Below are 19,869 nucleotides of genomic sequence, written 5' to 3'. Positions count from 1 at the left end.
GAGAAGGACTGAATCATATAGGGCCTTCTAGGCCATGGTAAGGAGTTTGGATTTTATTCTGAATGTGATGAGAAACTACTAGATGGTTTTGAGCAGGAAAGCGATATGGTCCTATTTATCTTTTTGATGACCTCTTTGGCTGTTGCGGACAGTGGGTATGAGGGAGTGGCAAGTGTGGACGCATGAGACCAGTGGGGGCCTCACTGTCACCCAGGTGAGAGATGGTGGGAGTGTCTTCACTCTGGGATGGTCAGGAGGACCCTTTAGAGCGTAAAGGAGGTGGGATGAGTGGGGATAAACCTCACACCTGTGTCCCACATTCTCTTCTCATCTGTTGCCCTGAGCTCACACCACAGAACCCCAAGGTCAGGGGTTTTGAGTAGAGTCAGGCGGGAAGGGTGAAAGGGTACCAGGTAGAGAAGGGGGGCAGGGAGGGCACCCAGCCCAGGGCCATCCAAGTTCCTTGGCCTTTACATCACCAGTCTACACTTTCTGAGACATGAATGACGATGGAGATTAAAAATAACAAGTACACACATTTTTTTTAGAAAGCCCATTTTCTGAGTGTTTACTAAATGCTTAGCACTGTTCTGGAGTCATGTATTAACTCATTTCATTCTCACAACAACCCAGAAAGGTAGACGCTGCTACCTCATTTTATTTTATTTTATTTTATTTTATTTTATTTTTTTTTAAGATTTTATTTATTTTATTTGACAGAGAGAGAGATCACAAGTAGGCAGAGAGGCAGGCAGAGACAGAGGGGGAAGCAGGCTCCCTGCTGAGCAGAGGGCCCGATGCGGGGCTCGATCCCAGGACACCGAGATCATGACCTGAGCCTGAGCCGAAGGCAGCGGCTTTAATCCACTGAGCCACCCCGGCGCCCGGCTACCTCATTTTACAGTTGAGGACACAGAGGCACAGAGTGGGGATGTAACCCATCAAGGTCACACAGCTAGTGGCAGAGTCAGGATTTGAACTTGGTAGTAGGTCTCCAGAGCCAGTGCTCTCTTAACTGTGGCACTGAGCAGCTTCCACGTAGTGGAGAATGGTAGCAAAGCCTGTGAATGTGTTTATTATTCCCTTGAGAATAGAGTTCCTTATTGAAACACTAATGCAAATGAGTTACCATTTCCTATAAAAGACAGATGAACACAAAATGAAAGAACAAGGTTTTTTTTAAGTAGCTGGGTAGATATTCTCAACATTTATCTTTTTATCCTTATTTCTATTACAAATTACCATTTATTTGAGTGGGAGTCAGTATAACCTCAGGCTGAGGACACGCTGGGGTCCAGGGACTCAGTCAGGTTCTCCTGTTCCTGTGGTTTGAGGTTCGATGTGGTTCCTTGTGTGAGGGGCCTTGCTTGCCAGTCTCTGCCTTCCTGGTTGACCTGCAGCAAAGAGTCAGGATGTCACTTTGTTTTCCAAACACACCTGATGATCACTCTGCTACCTGCCTTTCTGGTAGAACTGCCAGATAAAATACAGGTCCCAGGGGGCCTGGGTGGCTCAGTGGGTTAAAGCCTCTGCCTTCGGCTCAGGTCATGTTCTCAGGGTCCTGGGATTGATCCCCGCATCAGGCTCTCTGCTCAGCATGGAGCCTGAGCCTGCTTCCTCCTCTCTCTCTGCCTGCCTCTCTGCCTACTTGTGATCTCTGTTTGTCAAATAAATAAATAAAATCTTTAAAAATACAGGTCCCAATTAAATTTAAACTTCAGATAAACAATGAATACTTTTTTAAAGATTGTATTTATTTATTTGAGAAAGAGAGAGAGAGAGAATGTGCACGAGCAATGTCAAGCAGACTCCCTGCTGGGCGCGGAGCCTGATGCAGGGCTCCATCCCAGGACTCTGAGCCAAGGTCAGACACATAACTGCCTGAGCCGCCTGGGCGCCCCATCAGTGAATAATTTTTTAGTATCAGGATGTCCCATGCAACATTTAGAATATACTTATACTAAAAATGTGTTCATTATTTAGCTGAAATTTAGTCCTGTATTTTTTTCCCCTCTGATATGGCAGTTCGATTTCCTGTCCTATTTCCTATTTCCTTTACAGAGTCTACAGAAAATAGCCTCCTCATCCTCTGATCCTTGTGGTTAGCCGAAAAAAGGCACAGAGAATCCATATGGCTCTTCTCTTCGGTGCCCTATGTGCTGGGTCAAGACTGCCCTGGCATCTGCCAGCTCTCTATTCCTGATCTTGCCAGCCCCCTTGCCTTCCTGCATAAGGAAAGCCCTTCTCCCAATCCTGCAGACACAGCATTTTAAAAGATTTTTAGATCTCAGGCATAGCTGTCTTTAACAAGCTTTTTTTCCCCCAGATGACTTAGGTCCCCTGTCCTTTTCGAATGAGTCCATTACAACTCTGACATTCACAGGCGTCTCTGCCCCGGGTTATCTCACCAGAAGGTGCCCTGGTAGCTCAGTGCAGTCCAATAGAAATGTAATTCAAGCCACACGCGTCACTGAACATTTTTGAGTAGCTCCATTTGGAAAATTAAAGAAGATAAAATTAATTTTAGTATATTTGATTTATCCCAATATGTCCAAACTCATATTTTTTTAAAAAGATTTTATTTATTTATTTGACAGAGATCACAAGTAGGCAGAGAGGCAGGCAGAGAGAGAAGGAAGCAGGCTCCCCACTGAGCAGAGACCCTGAGGCGGGGCTCCATCCCAGGACACTGAGATCATGACCTGAGCTGAAGGCAGAGGTTTTAACCCACTGAGCCACCCAGGCACCCCTCCAAACTCATATTTTAACATGTGATCAATATAAAAGTTATTCATGAAACATTTTGCTTCTTTTTTTGTACTGTCTTTGAAATCCAGTGTCTTTTATACTGACAGCACATCACAATCAAGATTCTCCATATTTCTAGTCCCCAAAGGCCACATGTAGCCAGTGACCTCTGCCTCTGGGCCGTGCAGGTCTAATGGTTTGGAGTCTGACTGGCAAGGCTCTGCTGCCCACCGGTTCCTGTGGGTCTCTGAGCCTCAGTTTCTGCCTCTTTGAAATGTGCCAGCCATGACGCTGAGTAACACAGACTAGCTCTTTCAGTCTCACAATACTCTGACTAGTTGAGTACTATTATTACTGTCGCCATCTTACTAAAGAAAAACCTGAAGCTCAGAAAAGTTCAGTAATTTCCTCAAGGTCATACAGCTTGGCCAGGCAGAGTCAAGAGCCGTAAGCCTTGACCATCTTAACTCTCTTTCTTGTCTTTCTGATTCATCCCAGCTGTAGGTATACTTCTTTTTAGAAAGATTTTATTTATTTATGACAGAGAGAGACACAGTGAGAGAGGGAACACAAGCAGGGGAGTGGAAGAGGGAGAAGCAGACTCTCCACTGAGCAGAGAGTTGGATGCGGGGGCTCGATCCCAGGACGCGGGGATCAAGACCGGAGCTAAAGGCAGACGTTTACCCACTGAGCCACCCAGACACCCGATAGGTATTCTTTTTTTTTTTTTTAAAGATTTTATTTATTTATTTGACAGAGAGAAATCACAAGTAGATGGAGAGGCAGGCAGAGAGAGAGAGAGAGGGAAGCAGGCTCCTCATTGAGCAGAGAGCCCGATGCGGGACTCGATCCCAGGACTCTGAGATCATGACCTGAGCCGAAGGCAGCGGCTTAACCCACTGAGCCACCCAGGTGCCCCCGACAGGTATTCTTTTGATGCTGGGAGTAACTTTTCCACTGGAGTGACTTGTTTACAGTCTGTGGCCATAAGGCAAGACGAAAATAAGTTAAGTCTTTACTTTTTTTTTTTTTTAATTTTATTTATTTATTTGGCAGACAGAGATCACAAGTAGGTAGAGAGGCAGACAGAGAGAGAGGGGGAAGCAGGCTCTCCACTGAGCAGAGAGCCCAATGCGGGGCTCGATCCCAGGACCCTGAGATCATGACCTGAGCTGAAATCAGAGGCCTTAAGCCACTGAGCCACCCAGGCGCCCCAAGTCTTTCCTTGTGCATTCCTGGTGCTCCTGCCCCTTTGGATAGCCGTACTTCTGGGAGTTTGCCTTCCTCTACCGCAGCCACGCTACGCTACAGTTCTTTGCCATCAGTCACATCTGTGTTGACTCGTTCCCGGGTTAAGAAAAATGTGGGAACCGCCCTACATTTCAGGGCTGCCCCCAGGCTGTCTCTTAGCTGGGATGGTCTCTGCCGTTGGCTGATCTCCTGGCATGCACATTCTCCCTAGCTGCAGTTTTGTGTCCTCTTTGCTCTGTGCTCTCTCCTTCTGGGGGCTTCTCCTGAGGCATTCTCTCTGAGGATCGGCTGGGCCAGAACTGGCGAAGAGGACTGGTCCTGTGTGGCAGTCTGGGTAGCTGAAAGCTAGACCACGCCGAGCTAGGCACTGTCCCATGTGTCTGATGGGGTCTGGTCCAGGTCAGAGGCCCAGCCTGTAGCTTCAGCGGGCAGTAGGGTCTGCTGGGCTTCCTCTGGTCCACAGCCCCCCACTCCCATTCTTGGCTAACACATTCCTCTTCACCCTCACCACTTCCCCCTGGATGGACGACCATAGGCTCTTGTGGATGGGTGAGGTAGTTTTCTAACTGCCATTCTTGTAACCACTTTTGACCCCTAGTTTAGTCTCAACATAGTATAGATCTTTTTTTCTTTAATTAATAGACTTTACTTTTTAGAGTGCTTTTAGGATTACAGATAAGTATAACGTACAGGGAACTCTCATATGGTCCCACTCTCCGTAACTCATAGAAGTGGAACCACAGTATTGGTCCTCTCATGTTTGGCTCTCACTTGGTATAATGTCTTCAAAGTTCTTTTTAAACTTTCTAAATCTTGGGCATCTTCGTGGCTCAGTGGGTTAAGCCTCTGCCTTCAGCTCTGTTCCTGGTCTCAGTCAGGGTCCTGGGATCGAGCCCCGCGTTGGGCTCTCTGCTTGGCTGGGAGCCTGCTTCCTCCTCTCTCTGCCTGCCTCTCTGCCTACTTGTGATCTCTCTCTCTCTGTGTCAAATAAATAAATAAAATCTTAAAAAAAAAAAACTTTCTACATCTTTTTTTTTTTTAAGATTTTATTCATTTATTTGACAGAGATCACAAGTAAGCAGAGAGGCAGGCAGAGAGAGAGAAGAGGAAACAGGCTTCCCGCTGAGCAGAGAGCCCAATGCGGGACTCGATCCCAGCACCCTGGGATCACGACCTGAGCCGAAGGCAGAGGCTTTAACCCACTTAGCCACCAGGCGCCCCAAAACTTTCTAAATCTTAAAATAATTTTAGATTTACAGAAAAGTGGCAAAAATAGTACAGAGGTCCTAAACAACCCTCAAACTAGCTTTTTCTTATTTTAATATCTCAGATATCCGTAGTATATTTTTGATACCAGAAATTAGCATTATTAATGCTAATTAATTAATTAACACTATTAACTCTATAGACCTTATTCACATTTTGCCTGCTTTCCTACAGATGTCTTTTTTCTGGCCCAGGATCCAATCTGGGTTACCAGATCCAATCTGGGTTACCACAGTTCATTTTATTGACATGTTCTCTTGGCCTTCTTTAGTCTGTCTGTCTTTTGTGACCATACACTTTTGAAGAGTCTGAGCCAGGTTTGTAGTTTATCTGTCACTTTGAAGTTTTCAGTTATTAAAATTAAAATGATATTATAGATTTTATAAAAGCTTAGGTATGTATAATCTATATTTTATAAGTTATAAAAGTACATTTTATGTATTTATGAAATTAAAATTATTTTTGGCACACCTGGGTGGCTCAGTTGGTTAAGCCACTGCCTTTGGTTCAGGCCATGATCCCAGGGTCCTGGGATCGAGTCCCACATCAGGCTCCTTGCTCAGCAGGGAACCTGCTTCTCTCTCTGCCTCTGCCTGCCACTCTGCCTGCTTGTGCGCTCTCTCTCTCTCTCTGACAAATAAATAAATAAAATCTTTTTAAAAAATTAAAATTATTTTTATTCTTAAATTGACATTATACATTTTTGGCAATAATATCCTGGCCAATGTCCTGTCCTCCTTAGTGTGTCAGAACAGGGGCACTTGTTGTTCCCATATGTTATTACTTAGAATAATGTTAACTTTGATCACATGGTTGATAGAAGGTAATATCTGTTGTGTTTTTCCACTATAAATATTATTCCACCATAATTACTATAAGTAATATATATAATTTCCCCCTTGTTATTCATGAATAGCTTACAGAGAAAAACTTTGATAGTTTTTCCAAATGTCCTATTTCATCTCAAACTTTCACCCATTAGTTTGTTGTTGTTGTTTTTTTAAGATTTTCTTTATTTATTTGAGAGGGAGAGAATCAGAGAGAGCATTAGCAGGGGGAGCAGCAGAGGGAAAGGGAGCAGCTGAGGCAGAGGGAGAATTCTGCAGGCTCCCCACCGAGCAAGGAGCCTGATGCGGGACTGGACCCCAGGACCCTGGGATCATCACCTGAGCGGAAGGCAGACGCTTAACCGACTGAGCCACCCAGGTGCCCCACCCATTAGTTTTAACATCCGTCAGTGGTTCTTGCCTACAAGAACTATTACTGGTGTTCTCATGGTAATTTCTATTTCGTTTATCCCTTCGACATTTATTAATAGCAATTTTTCTATAAGCAAGAACTGTCCCTTCATGAGCATTCATTTGTTCAGTTATTTATTTATGACAGTATGGCCTCTTGAATGTTTCCTTTATTCTGTGAGTCAGAATCCAGTACTATGGTTATTTATTTTCTTGTTCAGATTGTACCAGTGTTGGCCATTGAGAGCTCCTTCCAGTTGGCTCCTGTGTCCTTGTAGTATGTCTCTGACAATTTTTGAGAACATCCTTATTTTCTGACACCACAAGGTGTTCCAGGATCGTCTTGTGTTTCCCTGCCCTGTCTTTGGAATCAACCATTTCTCCTAGGATCCCTGGTTCCTATTTGGGGAGAATAGTATTTAGACACCAAGCTCTAGGCTGTAGGTGTGCTCATTGCCCCTGGGATGTCAACTCATAGAGCTGGGATATATATGTATATATACTAATGTATGCATATACACTACATTTTGTTCTATATCTATCTGTCTGTATTTATATATTGAAACCATGAACTCATACTGATACCTACAATTCCAGTCCATCCAATCCATGCTCACCTCTCATCCCTATTACCCTATCCCATCCCCTCATTCTTTCCACCCCAATCCATCCACCTGCTGCAGGTAACCAATCTCATAAATTTCTGATTTAAAAATATGGAGAGCAGGGCCCCTGGGTGACTCAGTCATTAAGCATCTGCCTTCCACTCAGGTCATGATCCTATGGTCCTGGGATCAAGCCCCACGTCCTGACTCCCTGCTCAGCGTGGAGTCTGCTTCCTCTCTTTCTCTGCAGCTGCCCCTGCTTGTGTGCACACGCTCTCTCTCTGTCAAATAAATAAAATCTTTAAAAAATAAATAAAAATATGGAATGCATTATAGATTTGCCTGTTATTCTTGTGCAGGGACCACGTTCATCTTCTCCATATTGTAACAACTTCCGTGTATGTGCTGCTGAAGCCGAGCGCTAGACTGGTCTTTTTAACACAGAAAGCAGATCATCCCTGCTCAAACCCCTGCCTCTATTAGAAGAAAACACAAACACTTTACTCCATCTTACCTACCTACCTGAGGCCCTGTGTGATCTGGCTGCAGCTGCTGGATTATTTTCTCTGCTTGGTGCTCTTGTTTACTGTGCTTCGGCTATTCTTGCCTTTTTGCTGTTGCCCATATGCCCAGTGCTCTCCTGCCTAAGGCTTGAAGCCCTTTGCATTTTCTTTCCGAAAGCCTGGAGTGCTGCTCCCACTCCACGTTCCCAGGGCCCGGTGCTTCCGGTCTCTGATAAACATGCACGTCCTCCTGGAGGCCTTCCTTATGGAGATCTTCTACTGCTTTCTAACGCTTTGTTATGCTTCTTCGTATCATCGCATTGTGACAGGTGTAACGTATTTACTTACTGCCTGTCTTCACCACGGGGACACAGGCTCCATGAGACAGAGACTTTGTTTTGTTCGCAGGGCGCAGAAGGGGGCATGACATCTAATCCATAGATAAGCAGTTGGTAAATATTGTGGGAGTCAAGTTTGCATCAGATGTTTTTACATGCCATGTTTGATTTAGTTCTAACAACAACAAAAAAAAACACTTGGAGGTGCAGACTCTTATTCCAATCTGTGGGTGAGAAAATGGAAGGTCCAGGAGGTCAAGGGCTCACCCTGGGTCATGTCCCACGGGAAGGGTTGGCTGGAGAGCTGTTCCTGGTCCTCTCTGACTGCAGAGTCCATGCAGGTGACAACCTGTGCTCTGCTTGAGCGTGTCTTTGTAGACTGGAGGTTTGAAGTTGTCCTTGGCACACACGTGATTATAAAGGTGTGACACGAGTACGTTCTGGGACCTGTAAAGCACCTCACAAATAATATTACTGCTGTAATGATAGCTGTGCTTTAGTAAGACTCCCCGGGCGCCAGCCTGAGCAGCGCTCCGTCACGTAATCCTTCCAGCAGCCTTTTGAAAGCAAGATGGAAGCTCAGGAAGAAGAGGTAATTTGCCCAAAGTGGCCCAACAGGTCAGGCCTGGCGGTCCCAGTCCCCAGCGAAGGGCTCATCTGTCTAACTCACCACCTCCATGTCCCAAGTGAGGGGACAGACAGACATGCCTTTGGGGGTCCCTGTTGCTTTTTCACCATCAGGCAACTTGTTCCTGGAATTCCAAGAGGAGCTGGAGCGAGTCTACAGGGTCTACTGTGCCAGCTACGACCAGGCCTTGCTGCTGGTGGAGACCTACCGGAAGGAGCCGGAGCTGCAGCGAGAGATCCAGAGTGTCATCGAGGCTGTGGTGTGAGTGGCTCCTGCTGCCGTCGGCCCTGGGGGTGGGAGCTGTCCAGGTCTCTCCCCTCCTCGGTGCTGCCCGTGCTGCTGCAGGGACACAATCCCCGACACTCGGTGGCTTCGAGTAACAAAGGTTTATGCTTTCCTGATGCTCCACTGCAGGTCACCTGAGGCTCTTCTCTGGGCCATCCTCGCTTTGGGGCCCACGCCAACAGCAGCCACGCTCTGGGTTATTGCCAGTAACTGCGGCAAAGGGCAAGGGAGCTCTGGAGGGCCCGATGCTGCTAATAAGTGCTCGAGGCTCAGTGGGGGGATTAAGTGCTCCAGGCCAGAAATGATATGCATCCCTTTCTTGTAATTCATGGCTCAGACCTAATCCCGTGGCTTTGTCCACCTGCCAGGAAGCCAGGGTATGCCACCCTGCCTGGGGGTCCAGAGGTGGAAAAGCAGAAACTTTTGGTGAACAGCACTCCTTTCTCCCACGGGAAGGGCAGTGAGATGTGGGAACCATGTGCTGTAGGCAGCATGGCAAGAGGTGGGCTCGGATCACCCTGGAAGGCCTCTCCACACACAGTTGAAATAGGATCCAAACTGCCCTGGGTGGCCTCACCACCCAGAGCTGGCACCAGTGGGTAGAAGCTCTAGATAGAAATTTGGAGAGAGTAGGGATTCCTGGGTGGCTCTGTCAGTTAAGGGTCTGCCTTCGGCTCAGGTCGTGATCCCATGGTCCTAGGATCGAGTCCCGTATCCTGCTCCCTGCTCGGTGGGGAGTCTGCTCCTCCCTCTGCCTGCTGCTCCCCCTGCCTGTGCTCTCTCTCACTCCCCATCTCTTTCTGACAAATAAATAAATAAAATATTTAAAAAAAAAAACATGTATAGAACAGATATTTTTTAAGTTAAAATTTTGAGTGGAGAACAGTTACATAGTTCAGAAGCTTTTTTTAAAAATTGATGCCCCAGAAGCTTTAAAATATCCAAATTTATGCAACACAAAAAATCCTGTCGTGTCCAATCCTGTCCATTCATTTACCTAAATACTACTCCCAGCCCCAAAGTCATGCTAACAAGCACTTGTAAATTGCTTGTGGATCTTTGTAGAGTTCCTTTATGCATATAGAAGCAAATCAAATATATGCTGTCATTTCACTGCCTTTTTAAAAAAAGTTTGTATTTTTTTCCCCTCACCATGTATCGTGAACACCTTCCTATTTGAGTGCATTCATGTATGAGCCTTTGAAGAGCGTATTGTTCTTCTACCACATGGCTGTTCCCCCAGTTCATTTAACTGGTTTCTATTAATGGACATTAATTTGCTTCTTTTCTTCCGCTATTACAGATAGCGTTCAGTGATTATTCGTGAGTGTATGTCATTTTACTCAGGTGCATATAGTTCTTTTTTTTTAAGATTTTATTTATTTTAGAGAGAGCATGTGTGCATGGGTGGGGGGATGGGCGGTGCAAGAGGGAGAGAGAGGATCTCACGCAGACTCTTCACTGAGTGCAGAGCTCAGTGCAGGGCTTGATCTCAGGACCCTGAGATCATGAGCTGAGCCAAAACAAAGAGTCAGACACTCAGCCGACTAAGCCACCCAGGTTTCCCACAGGTGCAGGTGTTTCTGTAAGGTGACTGTCCAGAAGTGGACTTTCTAGGTCAAAGAAAGCATATATGGATAATTTTGCTAAGATTGCAAACTTTCCTTCTATAAAGGCTATACTGTGAGCAAGGTGTGGGTGTCTGTTTCCTCATAGCCTCACCAGGGTGTGTCATTAAATTTTAGAGTAATGCCACTGAGAGAGGTGACAAATGGTGTCTCAGTATGGTTTCATTTTGCATTTACTTCTCATGATTAAAGTTGGTCATTTCTTCGTATATTTAAGATCATTTATATTTCCTTGTCTGGGATTGTCTTGCTTCTTTTCTATTTCAAAAAGGCTTTACCTTCCCCACGACAAGCTCCCCAAATGGAGATAGATGAAGGTCATTTTCTGGAAATCAGAATAGTGCAGGAGGATGAGAGGCGGTTGTTATTTTATCTTACTTAGACATTCCCTTTACACCCAAGAGAAGGACTGTACAGAGTAAGATCTTTGAAGATGCTGTTATCGCCTATGGAAGCTCCTGCTTCCTCCCCTGTTCCTCTCCCTTTATCCCTCCAACCTCCTGAAGCCTCCTTTTCAATTACCCTGGCCCCTTGCTACCCCCCCAAACCTATATTCACTTCCCCCTTTGATTCATCCTTTCATGGGTCTTAGAAACTTAGGTTTTGGGGCACTTGGGTGGCTCAGTGGGTTAAGCCGCTGCCTTTGACTCGGGTCATGATCTTAGGGTCCTGGGATCCAGCCCCACATTGGGCTCTTTGCTCGGGGAGAGCCTGCTTCTCTCTCTCTCTCTCTCTCTCTCTCTCTGCCTGCCTCTCTGCCTACTTGTGATCGTTCTCATAAATAAATAAATAAATAAATAAATAAAATAAAATCTTAAAAAAGAAAAAAGAAACTTAGGTTTTTGTGAGAGTCACTAAAAACATTTCAATAGGAGAGAGGCAGATAACAAAAACAAGAGTGGCACATGTAGGGCATAAGGGAGCAGTGGAGACTGTGGCCAGCCAGAGCCAACAGACCCCGTGTAGAGAGCAGCTGCAGCCCTGTTAACGTTCCCTGTGTAACAGAGCACCCAGAACAGAATGGCTTAAGACAGACATGTGTTTGGTTCATTCTGCTGCTTGTTAGCAATATGGCCGGGCTCCACAAAGGATTCTTCTAGCCCCGCCTGAGCACCTTCACATGCCCGTGATCACCTGCAGGTCAGCATTGCTGATCTCAGCTGGGCTCTCTTGTATGTCTGAGACACCGAGCTGATTCAGCTCTGGCTATACAGGCTCTGTCACCTGGCAGGTGGCCCAGGCTTGTTCACATGGTGGTCACGGGGTTGAGACAGGGGGAGAGCGGGAGGGAGGGAAAAGGGAAGTGGGGGGGGGGCAGGAGAGGGTAAGGCCTTGGGAGGTCTTGGCTGGGAATTGGTGTTCTGTGACAGACCCAAGGGGTGGAAAAATTGACGCTGCTTCTCAAGGGGAGGAGTTTCAGGGTCGTACTCAAAGTGGGTACAACAGCAGCCGCCACAACAAAGGGTGTGCATGCAGAGAGTAGAATAATTTTAGCCCTACTTTACAAACCATCCGCCTCAGTTGCCATGTAGGACTGTGAGTCCACTGTGGCCAGACCCTCCGACTTCTCAAAAGAAGTCAGAAACTGTGATAGAACATCTCCCAGGTGCCAAATACTGGCATCGAGCTCAGACAGGTTAGAAGCACCGTCGGGGGGCCCTAGTTGGCTCAGAGGCTGCGGTTTCTCGTGCTTCCCACACTCCGGTCTTTCCCAGCCAGACCAGTCCAGACTTTTCTCATGGGCTCCGGTGCCACGCTGCCCAGTGGTGGATCTGGCTCCGCTCCAGCTCACCTTGGCAGATCCATTTCATGTCTCCGAACCTGGTTTCCTTACATGTGAAAGGGGGAGTAATAACTGTGCCTCATGGGGGTTTGGACTCACTTGTACCCAAGTGACACTGTAAACCCCAGCTATTACCCTTGTCCCGACTGGGCAGGGTTTGTAGTTCTCTGAAACCACACTGTGGCTCTCAGCACTAGTGGTTTCAATACTCCTTTTTTTTTTTTTCCTTTTTTTAAGGAATTCATTTATTTGAGGGAGAGGGAGAGAGCACAAGCAGGGGGAGCAGCAGAGGGAGAAGCAGGCTCCCTGCTGAGTAGGGAACCCAATGTTGGGCTCAATTCCAGGACCCCAGGATCATGACCTGAGCCAAAGACAGATGTTTAACCACCTGTGCCCCCCAGACGCCCCCCACTTTTTTTTAAGAGAGTGAGAGAGGGGCAGGGGAGAAGGGCAGAATGAGAGGGAGAGAGAAAATCTTAAGGAGGCTCCACACCCATCACAGATCCCGACGCAGGGCTCGATCTCACGACCCAGAGATCACGACCTGAGCCAAAATCAAGGGCCTGACATTCAACCAACTGAGCCACCCAGATGCCCCTCAATGCTCCTTTTTTGTAAAAAACTTTAAATTAATATCCTGACATATATTCTTGAAATAGATTGGCAGATAGATAGAGAGAGAGATACCCTGCCTGTATACATAACTGGAAAGAAAAGATAATGGCTTAAAAGTAATAAAAAGAAGTAAAAGGAAAATAATGTCTAATAAAGTAATATGTATTTCAGTGTGGAACTGCCTGGGCACCGCTACCCTAGAAATCTAATGAAAGAATCAGATGCTGGCACCTACTTGTAATAAATAAGTTTGGATTCAAGGAAAGAAAAGTCAGAAGCCATTCCATGTAAGAAGTATTGAAAAAGGAAAGAGCAGAGAAGGCACATGCCGTAGAATGACAAGTAGCAATGAGAGCACATTTGACCTCCCTGTGTATGATAAGAAGCAGCAAATGACATAAATGACACAGGGATAACATTATGCTCTGGGGGCAGAGGAAGTGAGGAAGTAGGACGTATGATGTTCTTGCAGATGGTCTGGGTCTTATTTATGAAAGGTAGCATCATAAAAATTTCCAGTGCTTGGAGCGCCTGGGTGGCTGTCGTTAGGTGTCTGCCTTTGGCTCAGGTCCTGATCCCAGGATCCTGGGTTTGAGCCCCACATCAGGCTCCCTGTTCAGCAGGAAGCCTGCTGCTCCCTCTCCCACTCCCCCTGCTTGCGTTCCCTCTCTCACTGTCTCTGTCAAATGGTCACAGTAGAAGGAGAGGGAGAACCAGGCTCCCAGCTCAGCAGGGAGCCTGGTTCTCCCTCTCCTTCTACTGTTCTCCCTGCCTGTGCTTATGCTCTCTCACTCTCTCTGTCAAATAAATAAGTAAAATCTTAAAAAAAAAACAAAACAAAAACAAAAACAAAAAAACAGAAAAACAAAAAAAAAAACTTCCAGTGCTGTGATCAGTTACTGGATGGCGTTAGATAGTCACAAGAACACCTCTGATCTCGAACTTGCAGCACATTTTGAGGCATTCATTCAGCCTGTGCATGTTCAGAGGGCCCTAGGAGACATGGCACACTGCTCCACAGTGCAGGGCTGTCCTTGCAGACGGCCTGCTGCCCTGGACCCTCCTGCTAAGTACCTGGAGCAGCCCAGTGCCTGCAAGTTTCCACCATGCCGTCGATGAGAGCCCCTGGTCCAGTGTTGCCCCAGGAAGGCCATTCATCCTGCCAGCCCTTGCTTTCCACCTCCTCTCTCTTGAGACAGTAGTCCTGGTTTTTTTGTGCATATGATCATGGGACTGTTTCTGGAGCTTAGCCAACTGGAATCACCACACCAAGCAGTGAGGGATTCTTCCTCATCCATCTAATCCAATTCTTTGTGATTCCAAAATGCATGCTGCTTGCTACCTTTTTATTTGGCTGGGTGAGCTGGCAGGATCTTCAATTTGTCCTGTCTCTTAATGCAGCTCCCACCTGAGGGCCAGGGGATCAAAGCTTGCCCTTGCAGTGGGCAGGAAGCTCTGCAGCTGGGGGTGGGGGCGGGGGGGGCGGGGGTAAAGCTGCCCTGCAGAGGCTGATCAGTCCAGCACAGAGTGCCCACTCTCAGAATGACAGCCGAGGCAGTGTTTGGGGAAGGCAAATAATCTCTCTTTTCCTTTATTGACAGTCTTCCTTCATTTTATTTTTTTAAAAATTTTTAAAAACTTATTTGAGGGCGCCTGGGTGGCTCAGTGGGTTAAGCCGCTGCCTTCGGCTCAGGTCATGATCTCAGGGTCCTGGGATCGAGTCCCGCATCGGGCTCCCTGCTCAGCGGGGAGCCTGCTTCCCTCTCTCTCTCTCTGCCTGCCTCTCTGCCTACTTGTGATCTCTCTCTGTCAAATAAATAAATAAAATCTTTAAAAAAATAAAAAATAAAAAATAAAAATAAAATAAAATAAAATAAAAACTTATTTGAGAAAAAAGCAGGGGGAAGGGGCAGAGAGAGAGGGAGAAGCAGACTCCCTACCAAGCAGGGAGCCTGACACGGGGTTCGATCCCAGGACTCTGAGATCATGACCCGAGCTGAAGGCAGATGCTTAACTTTATGTGCCACCCAGGCGCCCCTCTTTTTTCATTTTAAATATAAAAGTAATGAATGCTTACTGAAAAAAAGGAATATTTAAACAAAACACGGGGAAATAAAGAGTAAAAGTCCTTTGTCCTTCGGTCTCACATTTCTCCGTCCCTCCACCTGGTGGTTAACTTTTCCATCCAAACTTTCTTCTGTTCATTTATTACTTTTTTTAAAGATTTTATCTATTTATTTATTTGACAGACAGAGATCACAAGTAGGCAGAGAGGCAGGCAGAGAGAGTAGGGGAAGCAGGCTCCCTGCCGAGCAGAGAGCCCAATGCAGGGCTCAGTCCCAGGACTCTGAGATCATGATCCCAGCCGAAGGCAGAGGCTTAGTCCACTGAGCCACCCAGGCGCCCCAGCATCTGACTCTTGATCTCAGCCAGGTCTTGAACTCAGGGTCATGAGTTCTATCCCCATGTTGGGCCTACTTTAAAAAAAAATTTTTTTTCCCTCCGGATTACCTTAGAAAAGCTGTAATCATAAAAGGCTGCTATGATTCTGTCATGACCCCTTGCTAATTGTGGAGGAGAGCTGTGATCCTCTCTTTGAAGACCCCATGTACTCTTATTTGTGGACAGCTGTCCTCATGAGGCAGTTGGGCCCTTTCCCATGGAAAGTAAGCCCAGAGGACAGAGCTTTGCAAATATCTGGTGACTTTTCCATCTCCCCCTGCCTGTGGTTGGCCAAATGCTAGGAAACCCATGGTGAGAGCAGATGGTCAGCGTAGGCACGTCTTGACAGGTATTCCTACCCCTGCCTCCCCCACAACCCCCCGTGGCTAATGAGAGAGCACCCACCTGTTCTGCCTGTCCTTAGCCTCAGGGGTGATACTTCCTGGACATTTGGTCTGGAAATATTTCCTTAGGAGGAAGAGTAAGAAGCCAGGGTACCATGGAGAGAGGCTGGAGAATGGTTTTGAGCAGCATCTGTGAGTCCTCTTGGAGGAGGCGTGCTAGACACTGAGGTTTAAAACCCTCATAGGCTTCTTGAAAGGCAGGTCTGAGGGCTTCTGGTTATGATCAAGGAAAACTGTGTGAGCCTCTTCCCAGAAACCACTGACAGGTATTTTTTCCTGCAAATCCCCAAAATCAGCAAGAAAGGGACTAGAAAAAGTCATCCATTCATCAAATAGTGCATCTGGAAGGGATCTTGACACTACTCATTCTTGTGTTCTGCACCTGTAGAAAAATAAAATGTAATAAACATATACCACTACCTAAAACTAACCAGTGTTAACATTTTGCTGCTGTTTTTACGCTGAACTGTTTAAAGATAAGTAATAGAAATCATGACTGTTTACTATTAAATAATTTTTTTCCCTAAAAATTTTACTTATTTATTTGAGAAAGAGAGAGAGCGATTGAAAGAACAGGTGGGAGGAGGGACAGAAGGAGAAGCAGACTCTCTGGAGAACAGGGAGCCTGATCTAGGACTCACCCAGGACCCTGGGATCATGACCTGAGCTGAAGGCAGAGGCTTAACCCACTGAGCCACCCAGGCAGCTCTACCCTTAAATACTTTAAATGCATCTCTATAAACACAAAGTTCCTGTGATTTTTTTTTTTTTCGAACTTTCAACTGGTAAAGCCACAAAACCATTTTACTGCATGAAATGTCAAATGGGTGCCCTGAATACAGAGTTGAGCTTAGGACATAGCCAGGTGGATGTGTCACGCAGACAGCTGACCGTGTGAGTCCAGAGCTCAGAACAGAAGTGGGAAAACAGAGGTCTGGGTTGGGGCTGTGTTTAAAGCCATCAGACTAAATGAAGTCAGTAAGAGAAGGAGTGGAGGGGAGGGAAGGCCCAAGGGCACTCTGGCATTGGAGGGAAGCCAGCAGAGGAGGCCAAGAGAGTGTCCCACGGAGCAGGGAAAGCAGGACAAAAGGCATCTCTGGGGCCAAAAGAAGAAAGTGTTTCAAGAGCAGGGACAAGTCAGCTGTGTCTGCTGCTGACAGGCCAGGGAAGTGGAAGACCGAGAACTGACCGTTGCATTTAGTACAGATGGGAAACCAGGACCCAGAAACCGGAACAGTGAGAACTAGCAGTGCCTCTCTAGCATCTAGACCTCATGCATTACAGATGAGGAAACTGAGAACCACGTAAGCAGGGTGACTTGCCTGATAGCACACAGTGAGTTAAAAGGCAGAGCTGGACCTAGAGCCCAGGACTCCTGTTCCCCGGAACAGTGGGTTTCCCCTACCTAATGCCAGCCTTCTCCCTCAGGCCACAAGCTGGGCCCTCGGGCCTGAGTTTCTTACTGGTGATCCCTCTTCAGAGGATTACAAAGTACCCACTGCTGCTGCAGAAAATCCTGGAGAACACAGTCCCTGATGCCAGTGCCTACCCTGTGCTTCAGAGGGCTGTCTCTGCCCTCCAGGACGTGAACACCAATATCAATGAGTACAAGAGGCGCAAGGAAGTGGGTAAGGACTTGGGGGATTTCGGGGTTATATCAGTGAGAATGCTTCCAGGTACAAAAACACTCATTTCAAGCCATCTTCATTAATAAAGGAAATGTAGTGGCTCATGTAACCACAAGTCCAAAGGTAATATGGACTTTAGGTAGGGTTTGATCAGGGTGTTGGCTCCATTTCCCTAAAATTCTCTCATCTCTGATCTTTACTGTGTGTTACTTCATGTCCAGGCTGGCCTCCCTCATCATAGTAAATGGCTATTGCTGTTCTAAGACTCACATCTGAAACACACCCTGCAGGGATCTTTCACCCCTTAGTCATAAATTAGATTGGAGTGTCATTCTGATAGGACCCATTTGGGTCCTGTGCTCACCCTGAACCAGTTACCATCGTTAGGGGAATGCCATAAGTTGTTTGGCTTGGGCCTGGCTTATGTATCATTCTTGGAACCAATCACTGTGATCAGGAGTTTGAGATTATATGAACTGGCTTAGCCCAGCTAGCACCCACCCCTTGAACCAAAGCAAGATCAGTCCCATGCAAACCACACTGCATATACTGTGGAGGAGAAATTAATATGGAGGAGGCCAAGAGCTCTGTGTGTGTGTGTGTGTGTGTGTGTGTGTACACATACCTTGGGAAGGCCAGCTAGTACACGGGAAACTCTGTCTCTTAGGTTGTTAAAACAAAAAGGTTTGGGAAATGAGGCCGTGTGCCAGGTAGAGAGCAAACTCCACTGTGCCATCTGGATGGTATGATAGTGATAATCCAGCTCCTGTGACACGTCTTTCATTCCTTATCTGGTTTGATCCTTACCGTTGCTCTTGGAGGCTGGCCCCGGTAGCCTCATGTCATGGTCAGGTCAAATGAAAGCTCTGATCGTTCCCTCCAGATGCCAGAGCTGGTGAGAGGCAGAGCCGGCTTTCAGACTCAGGCCGGGGGTGGAAAGTCCTGCACCGGGAATGGGGCTTCATGGTTCCCAGCCTGGCCTAGCTGACATGGGCCCAGGGGCCTCCGGCAACTCATCTCTCCCTTGAGTCCTCCTTTAGAAAGTCCATTCAAACCCACTGTCTTCTGTGATCCTCCGAGCAAGCACAGGGGGTGGCTGGTCTCGTTTACGAATGAGGAAGCAGGCCGAGGAAGGGGCACCTTGCCCAAGTCAGGCTGCTCAGCCAGCCTCATACCTTGCAGCCAGCCCGGGTCTCGCCCTCTGCGCGCTGCTGTTGGAGCGGGCGTGCTGCTTGAGACAAGGGCCCAAGCGGACGCCTAGCCAGGTGTGTCCGGGATGCCTGCTCTCCTGGGTCAGCTCTGGTCCCCATGCCTTCCCTCTCCTCTGTTTCTGCAGCCTCCAAGTACGCCAGAGTGGAGCAGCTGACCCTCCGGGAGCGGCTGGCCCGCCTCAACACGCACACCCTCTCCAAGAAGACCACTCGGCTGAGCCAGCTGCTGAAGCAGGAGGCCGGGCTCGTGCCCAGGGTGAGCCTGGGCGGAGCAAGGGTGGCATCCCAGCCCTTCCAGAGGGGAAGGACGGTGCTGTGGGGGCTGACACGTGCTGTGGCGGCTGAGGGGGCTGCAGGGACCTCTCCACATGCGTTGCTAGGAGGGGCTGAGCTGTCACCCTCACATGATTCCGAAGAGCCGGCTGGGGCTTTCTCCAGGGCACCCTGTGCTGTCCTTTTCTGAGCATCACTTTCTGCAGATAGGAGAGCTAACCTCTGGGCATGGGTAAGGGACCCGCTTGGAATAGCTCCCAGGAGCAGCTCAGATTGCTGGGGGCACTTACTCTAGACCAGGCATTATTTGATCAGCACAATGAAGTAGGTGTTTTTATTATCCCACTTGCAGCTGAAGAAAACAGGCTCAAGGAGGGTAACACTTGCCCCAGGTCACACAGCCAAGGACCTAGGACTCCTGCGCTTGCTTATCTTACTCTGAGTACCAAACTACTAAGCAGCACTCACTGCCTCTAACCATCCCACTCAGCTTTGGGGCTGAAGGACGAGGCTCTGGTGGGCAGGGCTGCGGAGAGGTGGGCCCCAGTGAGAGCTTGGGACATGGCTGGGCCCACGCGTTCCCCCGCCTCCTCCCTGCGTGGATATTCTCAGCGTTCACAGATCTCACTCTCCTCTCAGACGGAAGACAAGGAATTTGACGATTTAGAAGAGAGGTTCCAATGGGTGTCACTGTGTGTGACCGAGATGAAGAACAATGTGGCTGTTTACCTGGATAATCTGGAGGTGAGGATTCTGCCGGTAACGATGACTGGGCTGCGCTGGGCTGGGTCCCCCAGGCAGGACGCCTGGGGTCCATCCGACAAGCTGGCAAAAGCACCAGCCGCAGGAACCCAAATGGAAGAGGTCACCGGGTCGCTGGCCGCAGGTCAGAGGAAGGGCCACAGGCGAGTGCTCCCCAACCCACAGCTCTCGGGGTGAGGTTCCCACTGAGCAGGGTTAAAATTCACTGGGGTTCGAGTCCCAACCCACCAGTCTGGCACCTAGAGCAGGTGACACAGGTGC

At 47.7% G+C, this 19,869-nt stretch overlaps 1 protein-coding gene and 1 non-coding gene across 5 annotated transcripts in view; one reads left to right on the top strand and one right to left on the bottom strand.

The window, feature by feature from the left end:
• ARHGEF37 (Rho guanine nucleotide exchange factor 37) overlaps positions 1–19,869 on the top strand; it is a 51,094-nt gene that overhangs the window by 16,242 nt on the left and 14,983 nt on the right. For all 4 annotated transcript variants that reach the window (XM_032337355.1, XM_032337353.1, XM_032337354.1 and 1 more), the window contains exons 4-7: positions 8,691–8,838; positions 17,163–17,362; positions 18,699–18,829; positions 19,486–19,590. In XM_032337355.1, coding sequence (XP_032193246.1) covers positions 8,691–8,838; positions 17,163–17,362; positions 18,699–18,829; positions 19,486–19,590 — 584 coding nt within the window. The remainder of the gene's footprint in view (positions 1–8,690; positions 8,839–17,162; positions 17,363–18,698; positions 18,830–19,485; positions 19,591–19,869) is intronic.
• Positions 7,423–7,530, bottom strand: LOC116587411. Its single transcript, XR_004284426.1, has one exon. It is a non-coding gene; the product is annotated as a U6 spliceosomal RNA (small nuclear RNA).

Source organism: Mustela erminea, chromosome 3 (genome assembly GCF_009829155.1).
Source record: "Mustela erminea isolate mMusErm1 chromosome 3, mMusErm1.Pri, whole genome shotgun sequence".
Lineage (NCBI taxonomy): Eukaryota > Metazoa > Chordata > Mammalia > Carnivora > Mustelidae > Mustela > Mustela erminea.
The sequence above is the reverse complement of the archived record's forward strand: the minus strand, read 5'-3'. Positions and strand labels throughout refer to the sequence as shown.